At 38.6% G+C, this 15,237-nt stretch overlaps 2 protein-coding genes across 5 annotated transcripts in view; both read right to left on the bottom strand.

Annotated features, from left to right (window-relative positions):
• Positions 1 to 1,437: 1,437 nt before the first annotated feature.
• On the bottom strand, positions 1,438 to 10,820 carry LOC127956916 (perforin-1). 2 transcript variants are annotated; one of them, XM_052555201.1, is made up of 2 exons: positions 10,802 to 10,813; positions 1,438 to 1,930 (listed from the first exon to the last, which is right to left on the bottom strand). In XM_052555201.1, exon 2 carries the CDS (start codon positions 1,926 to 1,928, stop codon positions 1,527 to 1,529), a length of 402 nt encoding a protein of 133 aa, XP_052411161.1. In that variant the 5' UTR covers positions 1,929 to 1,930; positions 10,802 to 10,813; the 3' UTR covers positions 1,438 to 1,526. The 2 variants fall into 2 exon arrangements, with proteins under 2 accessions (XP_052411161.1, XP_052411160.1); XM_052555200.1 differs by lacking the exon at positions 1,438 to 1,930 and adding an exon at positions 10,238 to 10,720 and having other exon boundaries at positions 10,802 to 10,820.
• A 700-nt stretch (positions 10,821 to 11,520) lies between these two features.
• LOC127956913 (serine/threonine-protein kinase WNK1) overlaps positions 11,521 to 15,237 on the bottom strand; it is a 70,398-nt gene continuing 66,681 nt past the window's right edge. For all 3 annotated transcript variants that reach the window (XM_052555196.1, XM_052555197.1, XM_052555198.1), the window contains one exon: positions 11,521 to 15,170. In XM_052555196.1, coding sequence (XP_052411156.1) covers positions 14,826 to 15,170 — 345 coding nt within the window. In that variant the 3' untranslated portion in view covers positions 11,521 to 14,825. The remainder of the gene's footprint in view (positions 15,171 to 15,237) is intronic.

The following is a 15,237-nucleotide window of genomic DNA, read 5'->3' as shown; positions in this document are numbered from 1 at the left end:
CAGCCCTTTAAAGCCAACGCAATCTCAGAAATCTTCCCACAGGTGATCAACAGGTGGTTAAATCCCATACGAATCTCTGTCAAATATTATCATGAAACATTAGTGGTCTGTTTACATTGGTCAAGTTGCCAAGTGTGTGTAAAACTGCATCCTAAGAAGTCGTAAAAGTGATCATTTAAAATAAGTTGAATAATTGTCTGTCCCCGGTGGTTACAACAGCAGAAAACACTGCGTCAGTGACATTATGAATAATAAAAAAAAAAAAATACTTTTTTTTTTTTATATATATATTTTTTACATTTGATGACAAAAATTCATGTGGTGCAACCATTTTGTAATTTTTAAATGCAAATGCCTTGCAAAAATGTGTTCCAATACTTTTTTGTATTTGTGACAGTTAGAAAATACATGGTATAATGATATGGAAGTGCAATGGTTTAATTTAAATGAGTATTGGTTGCACTCAGAATCCAATGGTTATGAATATGAAGAGAGTCTTGCTCAAGGAAAACACATGTAGTGCACACACACATTTGGAAGGACAGGGCACTGAGTGCATGTGCACACATGGTGTCATTCACACCTTTATCATATACTGTATGATCAGAACTAATCAAGAGTTTGAGATGGACATACAGTACACGACACATTATGGGTGGAAGCAAATAACACTCAGTATATTCTTAAATGTACCAGAGAGTGATGCAAGGTGCAGTTATTAAGTACATTTCTTGTACATTTTCTTTCATTTTCATTTTGAGATGTGTGGGATGCACATCCAGGGCATGAAGCTCCCGTTCCACCACATCCCAAAGATGCTCTATTGCAGGGGAAACCAACCCTGCTCCTGGCGATCGACTGTCCTGCAAAGTTCAGCTCCAAACCTAATCAAACACACCTGAAGCAACTTTTGCAAATAAAAATTCTGGAAAACCATATTATTTAAAATAAAAAAGTATTGTTTTAAATTGTATGTTAATTAGTTAACATGCTTGCATAATTGTAGTGTTTAGTGATATATTAAATTTATGCATTTTAGCGGACGCTTTTAGCCAAAGCAACTTACAGTGCATTCAGGGTATCAATTTTTACCTATCATATGTTCCCCGGGAATCAAACCCCCAACCTTGCACTTGATAACGCAATCCTCTACCACATAAGCTACAGGAACACTATATGTTACTAGGCAGCAAAAACTGTTTTCAACACTAATAATAATAACATATAATGTTTTTTCAAATCATGTGACACTAAAGAATGGAGTGACTTTCTTCAGTTTCATCTCCTATCTAAGGCTACATGCTAGTATGTATTGTGAGTGCACATGTAACCTACGTTTTTCTGAAAATAGACTATAAACTTTTTTTAAATGCAGTGTTAGTGGTGGCTTATTTTAATGAATACACAACAATGCAAAACATACGCAGTACTCATCAATGCATGCTTTTCTACTTTATTATTGCTAAGCTTCATACAGAGGAAATTTGTCTCAAAGCAGCTTTACAAAATGCAGATTTGGAACAGATTTATTTTACACTATATCTGAAATTCATTTTTCCTTTGCCCACAGAAAAACTACCAGAGTTAGTTCCAGGTCTCACGGTTATACTAGACGAGCCCAAGAGATCATCAAATTTGACGTCTTGGTCCCACACCTGCAGCTCTAGTGTATGACCAGATTTACAGCCTGAGAAGCTGTAGCTTGATGTCCACTCAGGATCACGTTTACCCTGGAAATAATTAGTTTTCTTGTATTCACCACCGCAAAAGATCTTGACATATGGATCGGGTGCGTTTCCCAAATTATCACCAGGCAGGTTATATCCTCGTAAACCAGACACAACAACAGCAGCACTGGAAAAGTCCAGCAGAGACACCAGCATCAGCACGGTTAGAGACACCAGCCGAAGATGATAAAAGACTGCCATGGCTGCCAGAAAGAACAGAAGTTCAGTTATAATCAACATTTAACACACACAAGTATTGAAAGGAGGAAATAATAATATATTACAAGTAGAAGCTTAGATGTGATTGAGTGTTGAAATGCCTTACCTCACTTGTATTAAGAGTCTGTATGAATGCCTCCTGATCTTCACCCCTTTAAAGCCAACGCAATCTCAGAAATCTTCCCACAGGTGATCAACAGGTGGTTAAATCCCATACGAATCTCTTTCAAATATTATCATGAAACATTAGTGGTCTGTTTACATTGGTCAAGTTGCCAAGTGTGAGTAAAACTGCATCCTAAGAAGTCGTAAAAGTGATCATTTAAAATAAGTTGAATAATTGTCTGTCCTCAGTGGCTACAACAGCAGAAAACACTGCGTCAGTGACATACAAGAGCGTACATTATGAAGAAATACATCATCTTTTAAACATTTTGTCCAAATTCATGTTGATTTAAAATAAAAAATAATCTTACACCATTTTCAAAATTTGTTTTACATTTAATGACAAAAAAGTAATGTGGTCCAACCATCTAGTAATTTTTATATATAAATGCCTTGCAAATAAAATCTAATATTTCATGTTGGTTGGACCACGATTGACATAATCTTCTCAAATATTAAAAAGAAGTTGTGTTACAATACTTTTACGAGTATAATTGACTGTATTTGTGACAGTTAGAAAGCACATGGTAAAATGATGTAGAAGTGCAATGGTTTAATTTAAATGAGTATTGGTTGCACTCAGAATCCAATGGTTATGAATATGAAGAGAGTCTTGCTCAAGTAAAACACACGTAGTGCACACACACATTTGGAAGGACAGGGCACTGAGTGCATGTGCACACATGGTGTCATTCACACCTTTATCATATACTGTATGATTATATGGACATACAGTACATGACACATTAAGGATGGGAACAGATAACACTCAGTATATTCTTCAATGTACCAGAGAGTGATGCGCGGTTTAGTGTTGTATTAAGTACATACCTTGTACTTTTTTTTTTTTTTTTTAGTAATTAAAAAACAAACAAACTGTGGATTAGTTAAATGTAAGTTAATTTACCATAAACAGTAACATGCTGTAAACAGTATAACATTAGTTAAGTAACACTGGAGTATGCTACATAAAATTAATCCCAAAATGCATCTCAGTCTCAAAATGCAATAACAAAATCTTGCAAAGGGGGATCAACGATCAACATTTATACAGTATTTTAAAGAAAAGTTTAATTCTAAATTTGAAGTTTAAATGAAACAAGTCATGTTTTGCAATTATCTAGTAAAAAAAAAAAAACATTTTACAAAACATTTTTTTTTTTCAAAAACATTTTAAACGTTTTTCTAAAAGCGGACCACAATGTGACTGTTGGAACCCCAATCCACTCGTGGATTATGTTTGATTAACCAGGGGTGACCTAAAACAATGGGAGCTACGGGGGAGTCCATGAGGAAAAAGTATATGGTTTCACAGCAGTTGCCGGATGTGAGCAGAATGATGGGTTCCTTATGGTGGGTGACGTGTGGCAGTTCCTTGCCATTGAGGGCAGTGACATGGATGGGCTGAGAAATAGGAAGGATAGGAATGTACAAGTGACGTGCAATGATAGAGTAAATGAAGTTACTTTCGGCTCCAAAGTCCAGAAGGGTGTGACAGTCGTGAGTGTGATTCTCCCATCGCAGTTTCACTGGAAGGAGAGTCGATGATGTAGTTGAGGACTTCCCGGCGGAGATCCCACCCGATAGTAGCCTCATCTTTACTACCGGGCTGGCTCCTTACACAGGGCAGGAATAGATGGAATGTCCTGAGCCTCCACAGTATAGACCGAAACCTTGGGACCTCCGCCGCTCTCTCACCCTCCGGGACAGCCGAGCTCTACCCACCTGCATGGGTTTGTGGTCATAGACGGGACTGACCGTGTTCTCTCGACTCGTGTCGCCCGTTTCCAGAGAGATGGTATGGCATGTAGGACTGGCCTGTCTACCCAGGCGATTAATCTGAGCATCAACTCGAAGAGCCAGGTCGATTAATCTGTTGAGTGTAGGGGGCAGCTCGAGGAGGTAGATCTCCTTCTGAACTCGGTCGGCCAGCCCATGCAGGGATCGATCCCACTCTGCACCTCGTTCTACTGGCACGCGGCCGCCAGGGTGCGGAACTGGATGGAATAGTCCGTGACCGAAGATCTTCCCTGTCTTCCTCGGTCGCGAAGGTGCAGGGCTGTAAAGCAAAGTGCATGAAACACTTGTTAAGGAAATTCTTGCAGAAATTTGGCTCACCGGAATAATTCTCTGGCGCCAGAAGTCGCGGCTCTGGTCGGAAGTGGTCCTAGGAGGTCTCCCAGGGGACGGGCGGCCCAGGCGGTGCGATGGATACAGTGGGAGAGGTGAGTTGATGAATCCGCTGGGTGAGCTCGGACACCTGTGTCACCAGCGCTTGGATCGCACGTCCAATGTTTACCATGCTCTCCTGCTGCTGATCCATTTGATTGACGCTGTGGTGGATGAAGTCAGATAGTGAAGTGGTATTCGCTGCTTCCATGATGGTGAGAGCGTTCTGTGACGACTGGGTGAAGGAGGAGCTGGAAACAAGTGCGAGTATGAACAAAGTTTTAATGAGAGACAATAACCAAACAAACTGGAACACAAACAACGCTGGGAAGAAGATACAGTCCGAGATGGTGGAAGGAGGTGATGAATCCAGATGGCGGTGGTGAGTTGGCAGCAAGAGAGGGTGGCACAGGAACTGCGGGGAAGGAAGCCGAAGCTAAGTCGTGATGCTTGTGGTGGTTGCAAAGTGTGGACGAGGTTCCGGGGGAAGACATGGACATCCAAAAACGCAGAACACAACAGAAAGCAAAGCACGGTTAACAACATGAAACAACGCTCTCACAAACACAAGATATACACAAAATACTGACAAATTCATAGTAAAAACAGTAATGTGTTAAATTTTCTGTTAATTAGTTAATGTTTTTGCATAATTTTTGTGTTTAGTGATATGAGGTAATACTTTTGCAGCAGGGGTACTGTAGCTCTTTATTTCGTGAGCATGATTAAAAAGCTTAATGTTTTGCAAAGTTATAATGACATATGGGAGTGCAATGGCTTAATTTAATTTGGTATTGGTTGCACTCAGAATCCAATATGGATATGAATACGAATATGAAAAAGAGAGTATTGCTCAAGGAAAAAACTTTAAACATGGTTAAAATTGTTGTTATTATTACATGCCTAACCTGATTTTACCAAGTGAGACATGTTCCTGGGACAACATCATTGTTGACCCTGGAACAAAATTGTGATTAACCAATCAGATTTGAAGAACCAGTTTATAGATTTTGTGAAGTTTATGCTTAAAATCAGTGTTTGGTGCTTGTACATCAGTGTCATTCATCTATCATTTCCTCTGATTTTAGGGATTACTCATGGTTAAGGTTAGGTTTAGGTGTAGGGATATGGTTAAGAATATATTTTTGGAGTAAAATGTTGTTCCAGGGTCAACAAAATATGTTGACCTAGGAACACATCGGACTTGGCAAAATCAGGACGTGCATTATTACATACAGTAGACTGTAGCAGAGGAACTGTGATGTTGGGATGTATGGCACATATTGAAATCTTGTGATGAGAGACTAATGACTTGGTGTTGTGAAAGTCTCTTCTGGTGACTACATTTAATGTCTACCTTCTGTTTTGATGTATTTAACTTTTTATTAAAGAAAATAAATCTCACAGATCTGTCTCTCCCTGTATATAGATGTTACAGAAAACCACTGTACCAGGAATCTATGGCTTTATACTAGTGTGACGAATAAACTGAAGCAAATTTGGCCGCAATTCTTGGCATATTTTCCTCTGAACATCATTTGCTCACGCAACTTAAGACAAAAGAAAAATGATGCAGCAACTACACAATTACTTTGTGTTTTTAAAGCATAGATGTGTCCATTTTTATGTTTGGCCATGTTTCTAGATCTCTGCTTCAACCTAAAGAGAAACTGAAGGAGATCTTTACACACACACACGCACACACACACCTTTATTTTACATAAAGGTCATATATTATATTCACTGAAAATCTTAACATGAGAGCTATTAAATGTTGCAGACCCAATCATGAATGGATCAATCAGATCAGTTGTGTGAACTGGCACAAAAGATTAATTGGAAAAGAAGTGATGAATGACACCTTTGGTATTTTATTGAAGAAAGTTTATTTTTTATTTCCCCATCTAGAAGCAAGAGACCTGTTTTAAACTAGCTTACCATTTACTGCGTGTTGTACATTTGATGTACACTACTCTTTCTTTAGTATAAAAACTGTTGTAAAATAGTCATGTTTACGAGAATATGTGAGCAGGAAGAGAAGAAGCAGGGCTAATATGGCACAAAAATATGAGAATAAGAACCCCAACTTAAGTCTGAAGTATTAATTTATGACAGCCTGAGCCTGATAAACGGCATTTCTACCATGTAATGAAGCTAAACCCTTTTAAAATAGTTACAGTGGAAACTAATAAAGCAGAAACAACTTGATTTATTAGTTTTCTAAGTAATTTTTAAGCAGTTTGAAAAAACTTTATGTCAGCAGTGAGTAGATTGAGAAAAATATCAGCGCAAAACATAAACAGAATTTTGATTTTTATTACTACCAGGCTAGTTACAGTAGAGGTTTGTCTTTACAAAGTACTGTTGGAACAGATTTACTGTAACATCTCATACTTGTAAAACAATGTGCCTGTTTTCGGATAACAAGTAAGAGCAAAAGACCCATATTGCACCTGTTCGTTACATGTGCCCAAGTTATCATCATAATTCAGGTCTTTGTCCCACACCTCCAGCTTCAGGGTTTCACTTGCTTTGCAGTTTGGGAAGTAGAACTCTGCTGACCATGTAGGATGAGCAGTATCTTTGTGAAATTCAGTTTGGCCCCCAAAAGTAGAGCCACACCATACCTTGACGTATGGATCAGGTTTGTTTCCGGCAGGATCCCCGGTGAGGTCCCTGGCGTGTAAGCCAAACACTCGAACAGCAGCGCTGGTGAAGTCCAGCTGAGACGCCAGCATCAGCACGGCCAGAGAAACAAGCCGAAGATGATAAAAGACTGCCATGGCTGTCAGAAAGAATACAAGTTCAGTTATAATGATGCAACAAATATTAAATGTCAAAATGATTCAGTGTTAAAGATGTCTACCTCTACTCGCATTAGAGTCTGTATGAATGCTTCCTGACCCTCATCCCCTTTATAAAGCCAATTTAACATAAAAAATCTTCCAAAATGTGATCAACAGGTGGTTAAATCCCATGCTTATCTGTGCTTAATATTATAAAACATAGTGACCTATTTACATTTGTCAAGTTGCCAATAGTGTGTCAAACTAGGCCTACATCCTAAGGCAATAAGAGATCATAGAACTAATGCATTAAAAGCATTTTAATAATGAATTGCCGAGAGCAGCTACAACAAACTAATTTCACTGGTTGAAGGTCTGACTCAGAATCCAGTGTTACCAACATGTAAAAACGAGTTTGCTCAAGAACAAGACACGTAGTTCACATACACATGTGAAAGAACAGGTGGTCATTCACACTTTCATCAGATAGTAACATGGCGGATTGGCCACCTGGCAAAGACCTGAGCATTGCGTCAAATGGACTGATATTAACTTAACTGATATTGAATTGTCTCTGTAAAAGAGATGTGTTGTGTCAAGTTATAATGTAAAGAAGTATGCCAGTCATTCATTAATGTTAATAATAAAAACAAAATAGCATTTATATTTCTGTATTGTGTTATATTTTTATGTTAGAAGGTGGTGTTAGAATTGCTCTCTGCATAATGGGATGGTGGGTTTATGGTGTGGTGGGCCACTCAGAGCCATTTTTTAGACCGTCCTCCCATGGACAGTAATAAGGAATGGATGAAGATTTAGGAACCTCCAAACCCACACATCTATGATCAAGTAATTCACATCAGTGATGTCATCGTTCACCATTTCATCCAAAACATTTTTATCATCTTTCAGTGTACTGTAAGTTGACTAGTATGAACACATTGACAAACATACTGTATATGACATTTCTGAAGGTGGGCACAAAATATTCCTTATACTGTACCATATGTCACAAATGAGTTTTCTATTGAAATTAAATGCACTTAACTATTAAAAGTCAGTTTTATCAGCCTTAATTTTTTCTTTTAATTCTTAGCAAAAAAAAAAAAAAAGTTATAATGTGCAGATATAAACTAGCAATTCTGAGAAAAAGTCTGAATTGTGCAATTGGAAAAACAAGTCAAAAATCTGCCATTTTTCTTATTCGATGGCAGAAACAAGCTTTCATTGTTCTGTACTCTCTGAACAGCCAGATAAACTTTATTCCCACCACAAAGTGAAAAACAGAGACACCTTGATTTAAGTGTTTTATTAGCATATTTTGTCAGTGAACAGATAATTAACGATTTTGATGAACAGTGCAAAACATTCAGTACTGTTCTACTTTATTAAAACCCTTTCGAGTCGATTAACGCATATATGCGTTTTGAGTCATTTTCTCTTGATAACCCCGAAAAGAACTTAAATTACACTTTCAGTTTTAATCGTACAGATAAGAGCAATACATCAATCGAATCTGTAAAGGGTCTATTTTTTTTTGGATACAGACATAATAACAAAAAACCTTTGTGCACTTATAAAATAAAGATAACATACAAGGTGCGCTGTCTACAGTCTTTGTCTCCGCTGATCCTCATGTACAAACATTTCATTAAAATGAACTGTAACTCCGTGAATACTCAAAGAAGAGACATGAGAGAGATATCTATAGAAAGCCTGGAATGTCTACTTTTAAACTAAACAAGTGCTGCCGAAAACAAATATTCTGAGATAAAGTAATCCATATGAAAACAACGCAATGTCTGTTTTTCATATCTCCGCTCATTATATCTAATGTGACCACGCCCCCGCGCTGAACGCGCTATTCAGATTCAAACTGAAGCGCGCGGCTTGAATACGCCCACACAGAAGAAAAGGCATTGAGACTGTTCTTCAAGTTTTTATTTTATTTTACTGTTTGCTTCGCGATGAGAGGACTAAGACATAATTCACCCCAAAAAAGATGTGGTGTGGTTGAGGATTTGAGAAATGGATTTCCTCAGAAAAAAGAATGAAGCACTTTATTCAGCAGAGATCATAAACATGAGTAAGTCTCTTTTTATTTATTTGTACTAGTTTTCACATAAAGTGTAAACATTTTACTAGTTAGACTTTTTCCAAAGACTTTTTCCAAACTATAATTCCTGACTAAACGTATAATCAAATGAAACATTATGAAGTTTCAATAACAATATACAATACTATACCATTCAAAAGCTTGATGTAAATAATATAAATGTGACAAATAGAGATAACTCTAACAAATGTAAAAACAATGCAGTTCTTTCGATTTATTCCCCCTAAAAAAACCTGAAAAATATTATCAGCTCTTTTCAACATTAATAATAATAATAATAATGATGATGATAATAAATGGGGTTTATTTGGTAGAAAATAAGATTGTTAAAAGGATTTCTGAAGGATTGTGTGACTGAAGTAAGGATGCCAAAAAAAATTGTTTGAAAGTCAGCTTTGATTGTTCCTAATAAACTGTTTAACTGCTCCCCCAAGTGGATATTAAATTATGTTGTGGGATAATTAAATATATTCTTAATAAACTACAAACATAAAATTATATACTTTTATTTTGTTCTCACATTCTCTCTTGTAAGTCCTCCCTCACAGTGGCACAGTTGAATGGGAGGCTCATTATTAAGCTCATTATGCAGGCCTTTGTCTTCTCAGGTGTAAATCACAATGATATTCATGATAGTTGACGCCTACTCGCATATGACTTTTACCAACAAAAAGTGTTTTAGAAAATTTAAATCAATATATTGTTTTCTGTGAATGAGTAAACAAGATGATTTTCACATCATTCAGAAAGAAAAATTCTAGGCTACAAGCTCCAGTTCTCAACTTTTCCGGCAACCAATGTTATGTATGTGTTTTATTGCCTTATTCAAGTGATTTAACATTTTTAGTTTTTCACTAACCATGCATAACATTTTTTTTCTCAAAAATACAATCATGTACATGCATGCCTTTCACATATTATTATAGCCCAGTTTGTGCTGATTACAGTGATATTAGACTTTACCCATTTAGATATTTATAAGAAACTGAAAAAAGCACAAATGTCAGGGCATGACAAAACTTCTCAAGGCCCCAAAAATACCCTTAGACTCCAGAGGGTTAAATCAGTATGTTTTAAAGCAGCTTTAACAATACTGGTGTGGAACTAACCATGTAAACAGCCTTACAAATACATGGCTGCTTCAAAGCTGTAATACAGGGCTCCATTTTTCAGCTCACAAGTACCGGTGGAAGACTCATATTGCACCCGTCTTACACACGTGCCCAGGTAGTCATCAAAATTCAGATCTTTGTCCCACACCTGAAATTTCAGGTCATCCTTTGCTTTGCAATTTGGGAAGCTGAATTCTGCAGACCATGAAGGATTAGCGCTATCCCTGCGAAATTCTGTCATCCCTCCAAAAGTAGAGCCACACCAGACCTTGACGTATGGATCAGGATCGTTTCCGGCAGGATCCCCGGTGAGGTCCTTGGCATATAAGCCAAACACTCGAACAGCAGCGCTGGTGAAGTCCAGCTGAGACGCCAGAATCAGCGCGGCCAGAGACACCAGCCCAAGATGATCAAACACTGCCATGGCTGTCAGAATGAACACGTGTTCAGTTATACAGATGTTAAACACAAATATTGAAATGTAAAAATAAGTGTTAGATAACTTACCTCACTTGTATTTGATTCCGTATGAATACTTTGTGATCCTCACCCCCTTTATAAAGCCAGTACCATGTTCCAATAGCTGATCAGGTGGTGTCATGTCATGCACATCTGTGTTCAGTTTCTGTGTTGGCCTGTTTACATGTCAAGCTGCCATGAGTGTATAAAATGTTACCCCCCCCCCCCCAAAAAAAAAGTAAATTAAAATAATTTAAGCAACTACTGTATATACAGAGTTTAAACCATGTTACATCTATTAAAATAATAAATATTTACTTGGCAATGTGGGTTTGTGACAATCTGCACGCACGTCAAAAAGATATGGAACTGCAATGAACTCAGTTGACCTATTGCTGGTCTGACTCAGAGCAGTCAAGACACATAATGCACGTACACATTTAGGAGAACAGGGCAGAGTGCATGTACACATGTGGAAGGACAGAGTGTGTGCCACTCACTTTCAAATAGGATCATAACCAGATGAGGCGTAGTACAACCACCTCCACGTAATTCACATCGATCTTTCACTATTCAACCAAACCTACAACCAAAACAAAACATTCTCTTTCTACATCAGATGCAGGTTGGCTTATTGGCTATTATTAAAAGAGTGCAATAGTAGGGTAACTGATATTAAATGCACTTTAAATCTCATCAGCTCTATTGCTCTGAACACATGATAGCTAATCCAGCATCTATTGTGAATTGAGAAGCAGAGGCAGGCATAATTTATTTAAATGACTTTTATTAAGTTTACAAATAGGGTAACAAATGCTGTTTTATTGGAGCGCAAAGCTCAGTTTTATATGAAGCTTGAACATCCTATACTTAGTGCAAAACATACAGTTAAACATTGCCGATGATTCCCTACATGTTTTTGTTTGGTTTTCATTTTAAGTAACTCTTTTTAACATTTTGTACAATGTTAACTATCATACGGGAAAAACAAAAACAAAAAACAAACACTGAATGAAAGTCACCAGAGGAGATCTAGAGACTCAAAAGACAGCAAAACAAGCGGATCAGATAGCAGTACAAAACAAAATAACTCAATGACAGGTCAGTAGCATTAAGTAAACACTTTTCTGTTGTATTTCTTTCCACAGGAGAGCGACTAGTAAGGAGGGATTCATTCAATAAGACAGTTTTGAGGAAGTTTGTGTGCATTTTATCCGTGTAACTAAAGTCTCATGCAAAAAAAATAAAAAATAAAATTCCATCATTAACTGAATGTCTAGCGATACTGAATGGCTTGTTTGTACATCAGCACGCTACAAACTTTTTTTTTTTGTTACATTTTCCAAGGTGCTGTATCATTTTCGTCAGAGGTGAATAAACCTGCACTGCAGTTACATTAGCACCCTCTACAGTCAAACAGGGGGACCTGTTTCTTATAGCGAGAGCAAATGAACACTTCTGTCATATCTGGAACAGGGACATGGCACTCAGAAGGTAGTAGTTCATTAGTCTGAACACTTAGCAGGTTAGACCTCTTTGTTAAAGACCTTCTGATGTGTTCACAGTTTGACCAAACCGAGCGAAATAAAGTGGGTAAAAACGAGCTGTCTACAGGTAAAGCGTTGTGTACAAAGCAAGAGATAAAGCTAAAACGATCCGATTTGGAATATAGAGAGCCAGTTGAGAATCTAAACTGTACAGTTGACCTAAAGTGAAGTTCCTGTACCAGACGTTTCACGCAGACGGCACACTAAGCAGTACGTAACGAGTTGTAATCGAAGTCCTTTCAGTAGTTAAGGTGATGAGAGCATCTCTGAATAAAATGCTCTAAGGATCTGTACACTTGTTTCTGGTGGATCAGGGTTGTTTTCTATTTATCTGAACAGTCAAATGTGCTAAAAGATAGTTTGACACTGCAGGTCAGCTATTTTGAATAAACCAAAGCATTTACAAGAGTGATTTGATTGACTGCTACAAAAAGAGAGAGAGTGAGATCCTCCAAAAGAAGCTACTGATCTGCCATGAAACCGAGGGCTGTTGTCAGTACGGTGAACTTACACGGGCAGTGAGAGTTCAAAAGAAGCAAAACCAGCGAGAAATATTGTTTAACAGTGTTGTTTTGGCAGAGAGTGGCGTTCTTGTGTCGGCGAGGGGCGATAACTGTCTTTTTCCACCTTTCTGGTCCTTTTCTAGACTCCCTATGCACACCTGGAGAGGATTTGACACTGGATGGCGTCAAAACCAACGAATCAGTTCTGGAGAAACATCTAAGCTGTTGATGGTTTTGAAATACTTACAACATACTGTCCCTTGCGTACTACCTTTCCTCGTCCTGCGTTTCTATCTGAGCCGAGCCCTCACCTTCACAAGAACTGTTCACGCTGTTTAAGAATCCATCTGGAAAACAAAGACACCGTGGTTGTCGAAATAAGTTTAAATGTGCTGATGATAGGCACGCTTCCACTTGCATACTAAGGTAGATTGATCAAAGTATCTAAAACTCAACCCCTTAAGCACTTCCACAGCCTTTGCATGTGATATAATGGCTGGATTGTGTGTTTGCGCACCCTATATATGAAGCATTTTGCAACTAGGACTGTGCCATCAAATGGTTTCAGTCATAGCCAATTCAAAACCGCAGCCAAAACAACTCCTTGTTCCTGCAATATATTAATAATCACCCTCTGTGAAGTCACTCCAACTAGAGACTCTCCACTGCCTTATATATCAAACCCCGAAGCAAAAAAAGTAACACAAAAATAAAGCAAGGCACTAGAATCTTCAGAAAGCTCACTGGGCTTAGCGAAAGAGGGAAAGATTCTTTTCTTCAAGTACGTTAATTGAATCCATTTACATTCACATTTATCTAATAATATAAAGAAAGTACAAAGGGGGGAAAAAGGGTTAAAGTGTCTCCAATAAGATGCGAGTAATTAAATAGCTAGCCTTCCATCCTCCAAAACGTCTTTTTTTTTGTCTACTTTCTTTTAATCTAATGTTGTCCAACAACATTTATAATAATCACAGTGTTTCAACATCAAAAACTGATGAGTAAATACAGGTCCATACAGAACACAACTTCTTCTTTGAATGTCTCGATCAAACTATCGTAAGAGGCCCCTAATGCTGCCATGATTAGAAAAAGCTGATAATTAGACAAAGATTTAAAGCTTCACGGGCCTTAACCGATCCTGCATCCAAACCCCAATCCAATTGATTTAATCCACTATTTTACAAGTCACCTTGTGGTGTGGCCCGACGAGAAAACCGTAAGAGAATGGTAAGAGTGTGAATGTGCATGTAGGAGCTTTGTAGTACAGGCAGCTGAAAGGCCTCTGAACATATGACAAAAAAAAAGTACTGTCCCTAACACTCTGCTACACAAGGCCGGCTTGAAGGGCATAGGGAAGAAAAACCAACTAACCAACCAAATGAATGAAATCAAAACCCTCATAACTCAATTTAAAAACAAAGGAAACCTGTACATGGATTTTGTCATTTAATCTAATGAAGGCCACTTCCTGTGTTTTAAAATGGGCTTTTTTCTCACCATTGTAATTATTGCATTATTCCATGGCATTGCAGAAGAGGGTTTAGGGCAAGAGGGGAACTAGGTTTGTCACTTTGCTGCTCACCATCACCCACCCGACCTCTGTTTTTGTTGACATGCTTGATGTATGAATTTATCAGGAGGATATACAGATGGAAGCCAGTGGCGTTCATTCCATTTTAGGTCAGCAAACCTCTAATCGAACCCCTTGACAAATGTTTAGGGCTGGGTGGTGAAGGATGCCATCACTACACACCTTAACAATAAAAATGGTCACACCTTCTTTGGCCACGTAACATTGCACACAAGTGTCCGTTGTTTTATTTTCATCCTTCTCTTATCCCGATGTGCATCATCCCCGTGATGTAACTGTGAACATTTATGCAGATTCTGGCATCTTTTTTCTCAACTATCAACTCTTGTGACAGAATCTCTGTAATGCATTCAAACGCTTGCCCAATTTGTCCCCCTTGCTTCCCTCAACTCGAGAGTTATTTAGGCCTAGCACGGCTAGGCCCTGCCCTACGTGGTCTTCAGGTTGGGTCCACCCGGGTGGCTGACTGACTTTTGCAAAGTGCTGATGTGGAAGGTCTGTAAAGGGGTGGGAACCTGGGGATACTGTCCCAGGGGTTGCGAGGTGGCCAGCAGTCCGGCCTGGGTGTGCGCGATTGAACCAGCCCACTGGGTGCTGTAAGGTGCAGAGGGGTAGCCATACTGTGGCGTGGGACACAAGGAGCCCTTCCGGGCCCCCAGCGAGGTAGCAGGAGTGTTGGGCATGGGCGGGTGGCCGCTCAGAGTTGAAGCGATGCTTGGGCACAGCTGGCCAGGAGCCGAGTACTTACGGCTCATATTGGTAGGAGGAACCATCTGAGAAGAGAAGAAAAGGAAAAACGTTTATTTAGAGCATGGACTCTCCACTCTGGCCCTCAAGGTC

This window comes from Carassius gibelio, chromosome B4 (assembly GCF_023724105.1).
Source record: "Carassius gibelio isolate Cgi1373 ecotype wild population from Czech Republic chromosome B4, carGib1.2-hapl.c, whole genome shotgun sequence".
NCBI lineage: Eukaryota > Metazoa > Chordata > Actinopteri > Cypriniformes > Cyprinidae > Carassius > Carassius gibelio.
Note: the sequence above shows the minus strand (reverse complement) of the source record. Positions and strands in the feature narration are given on the sequence as shown.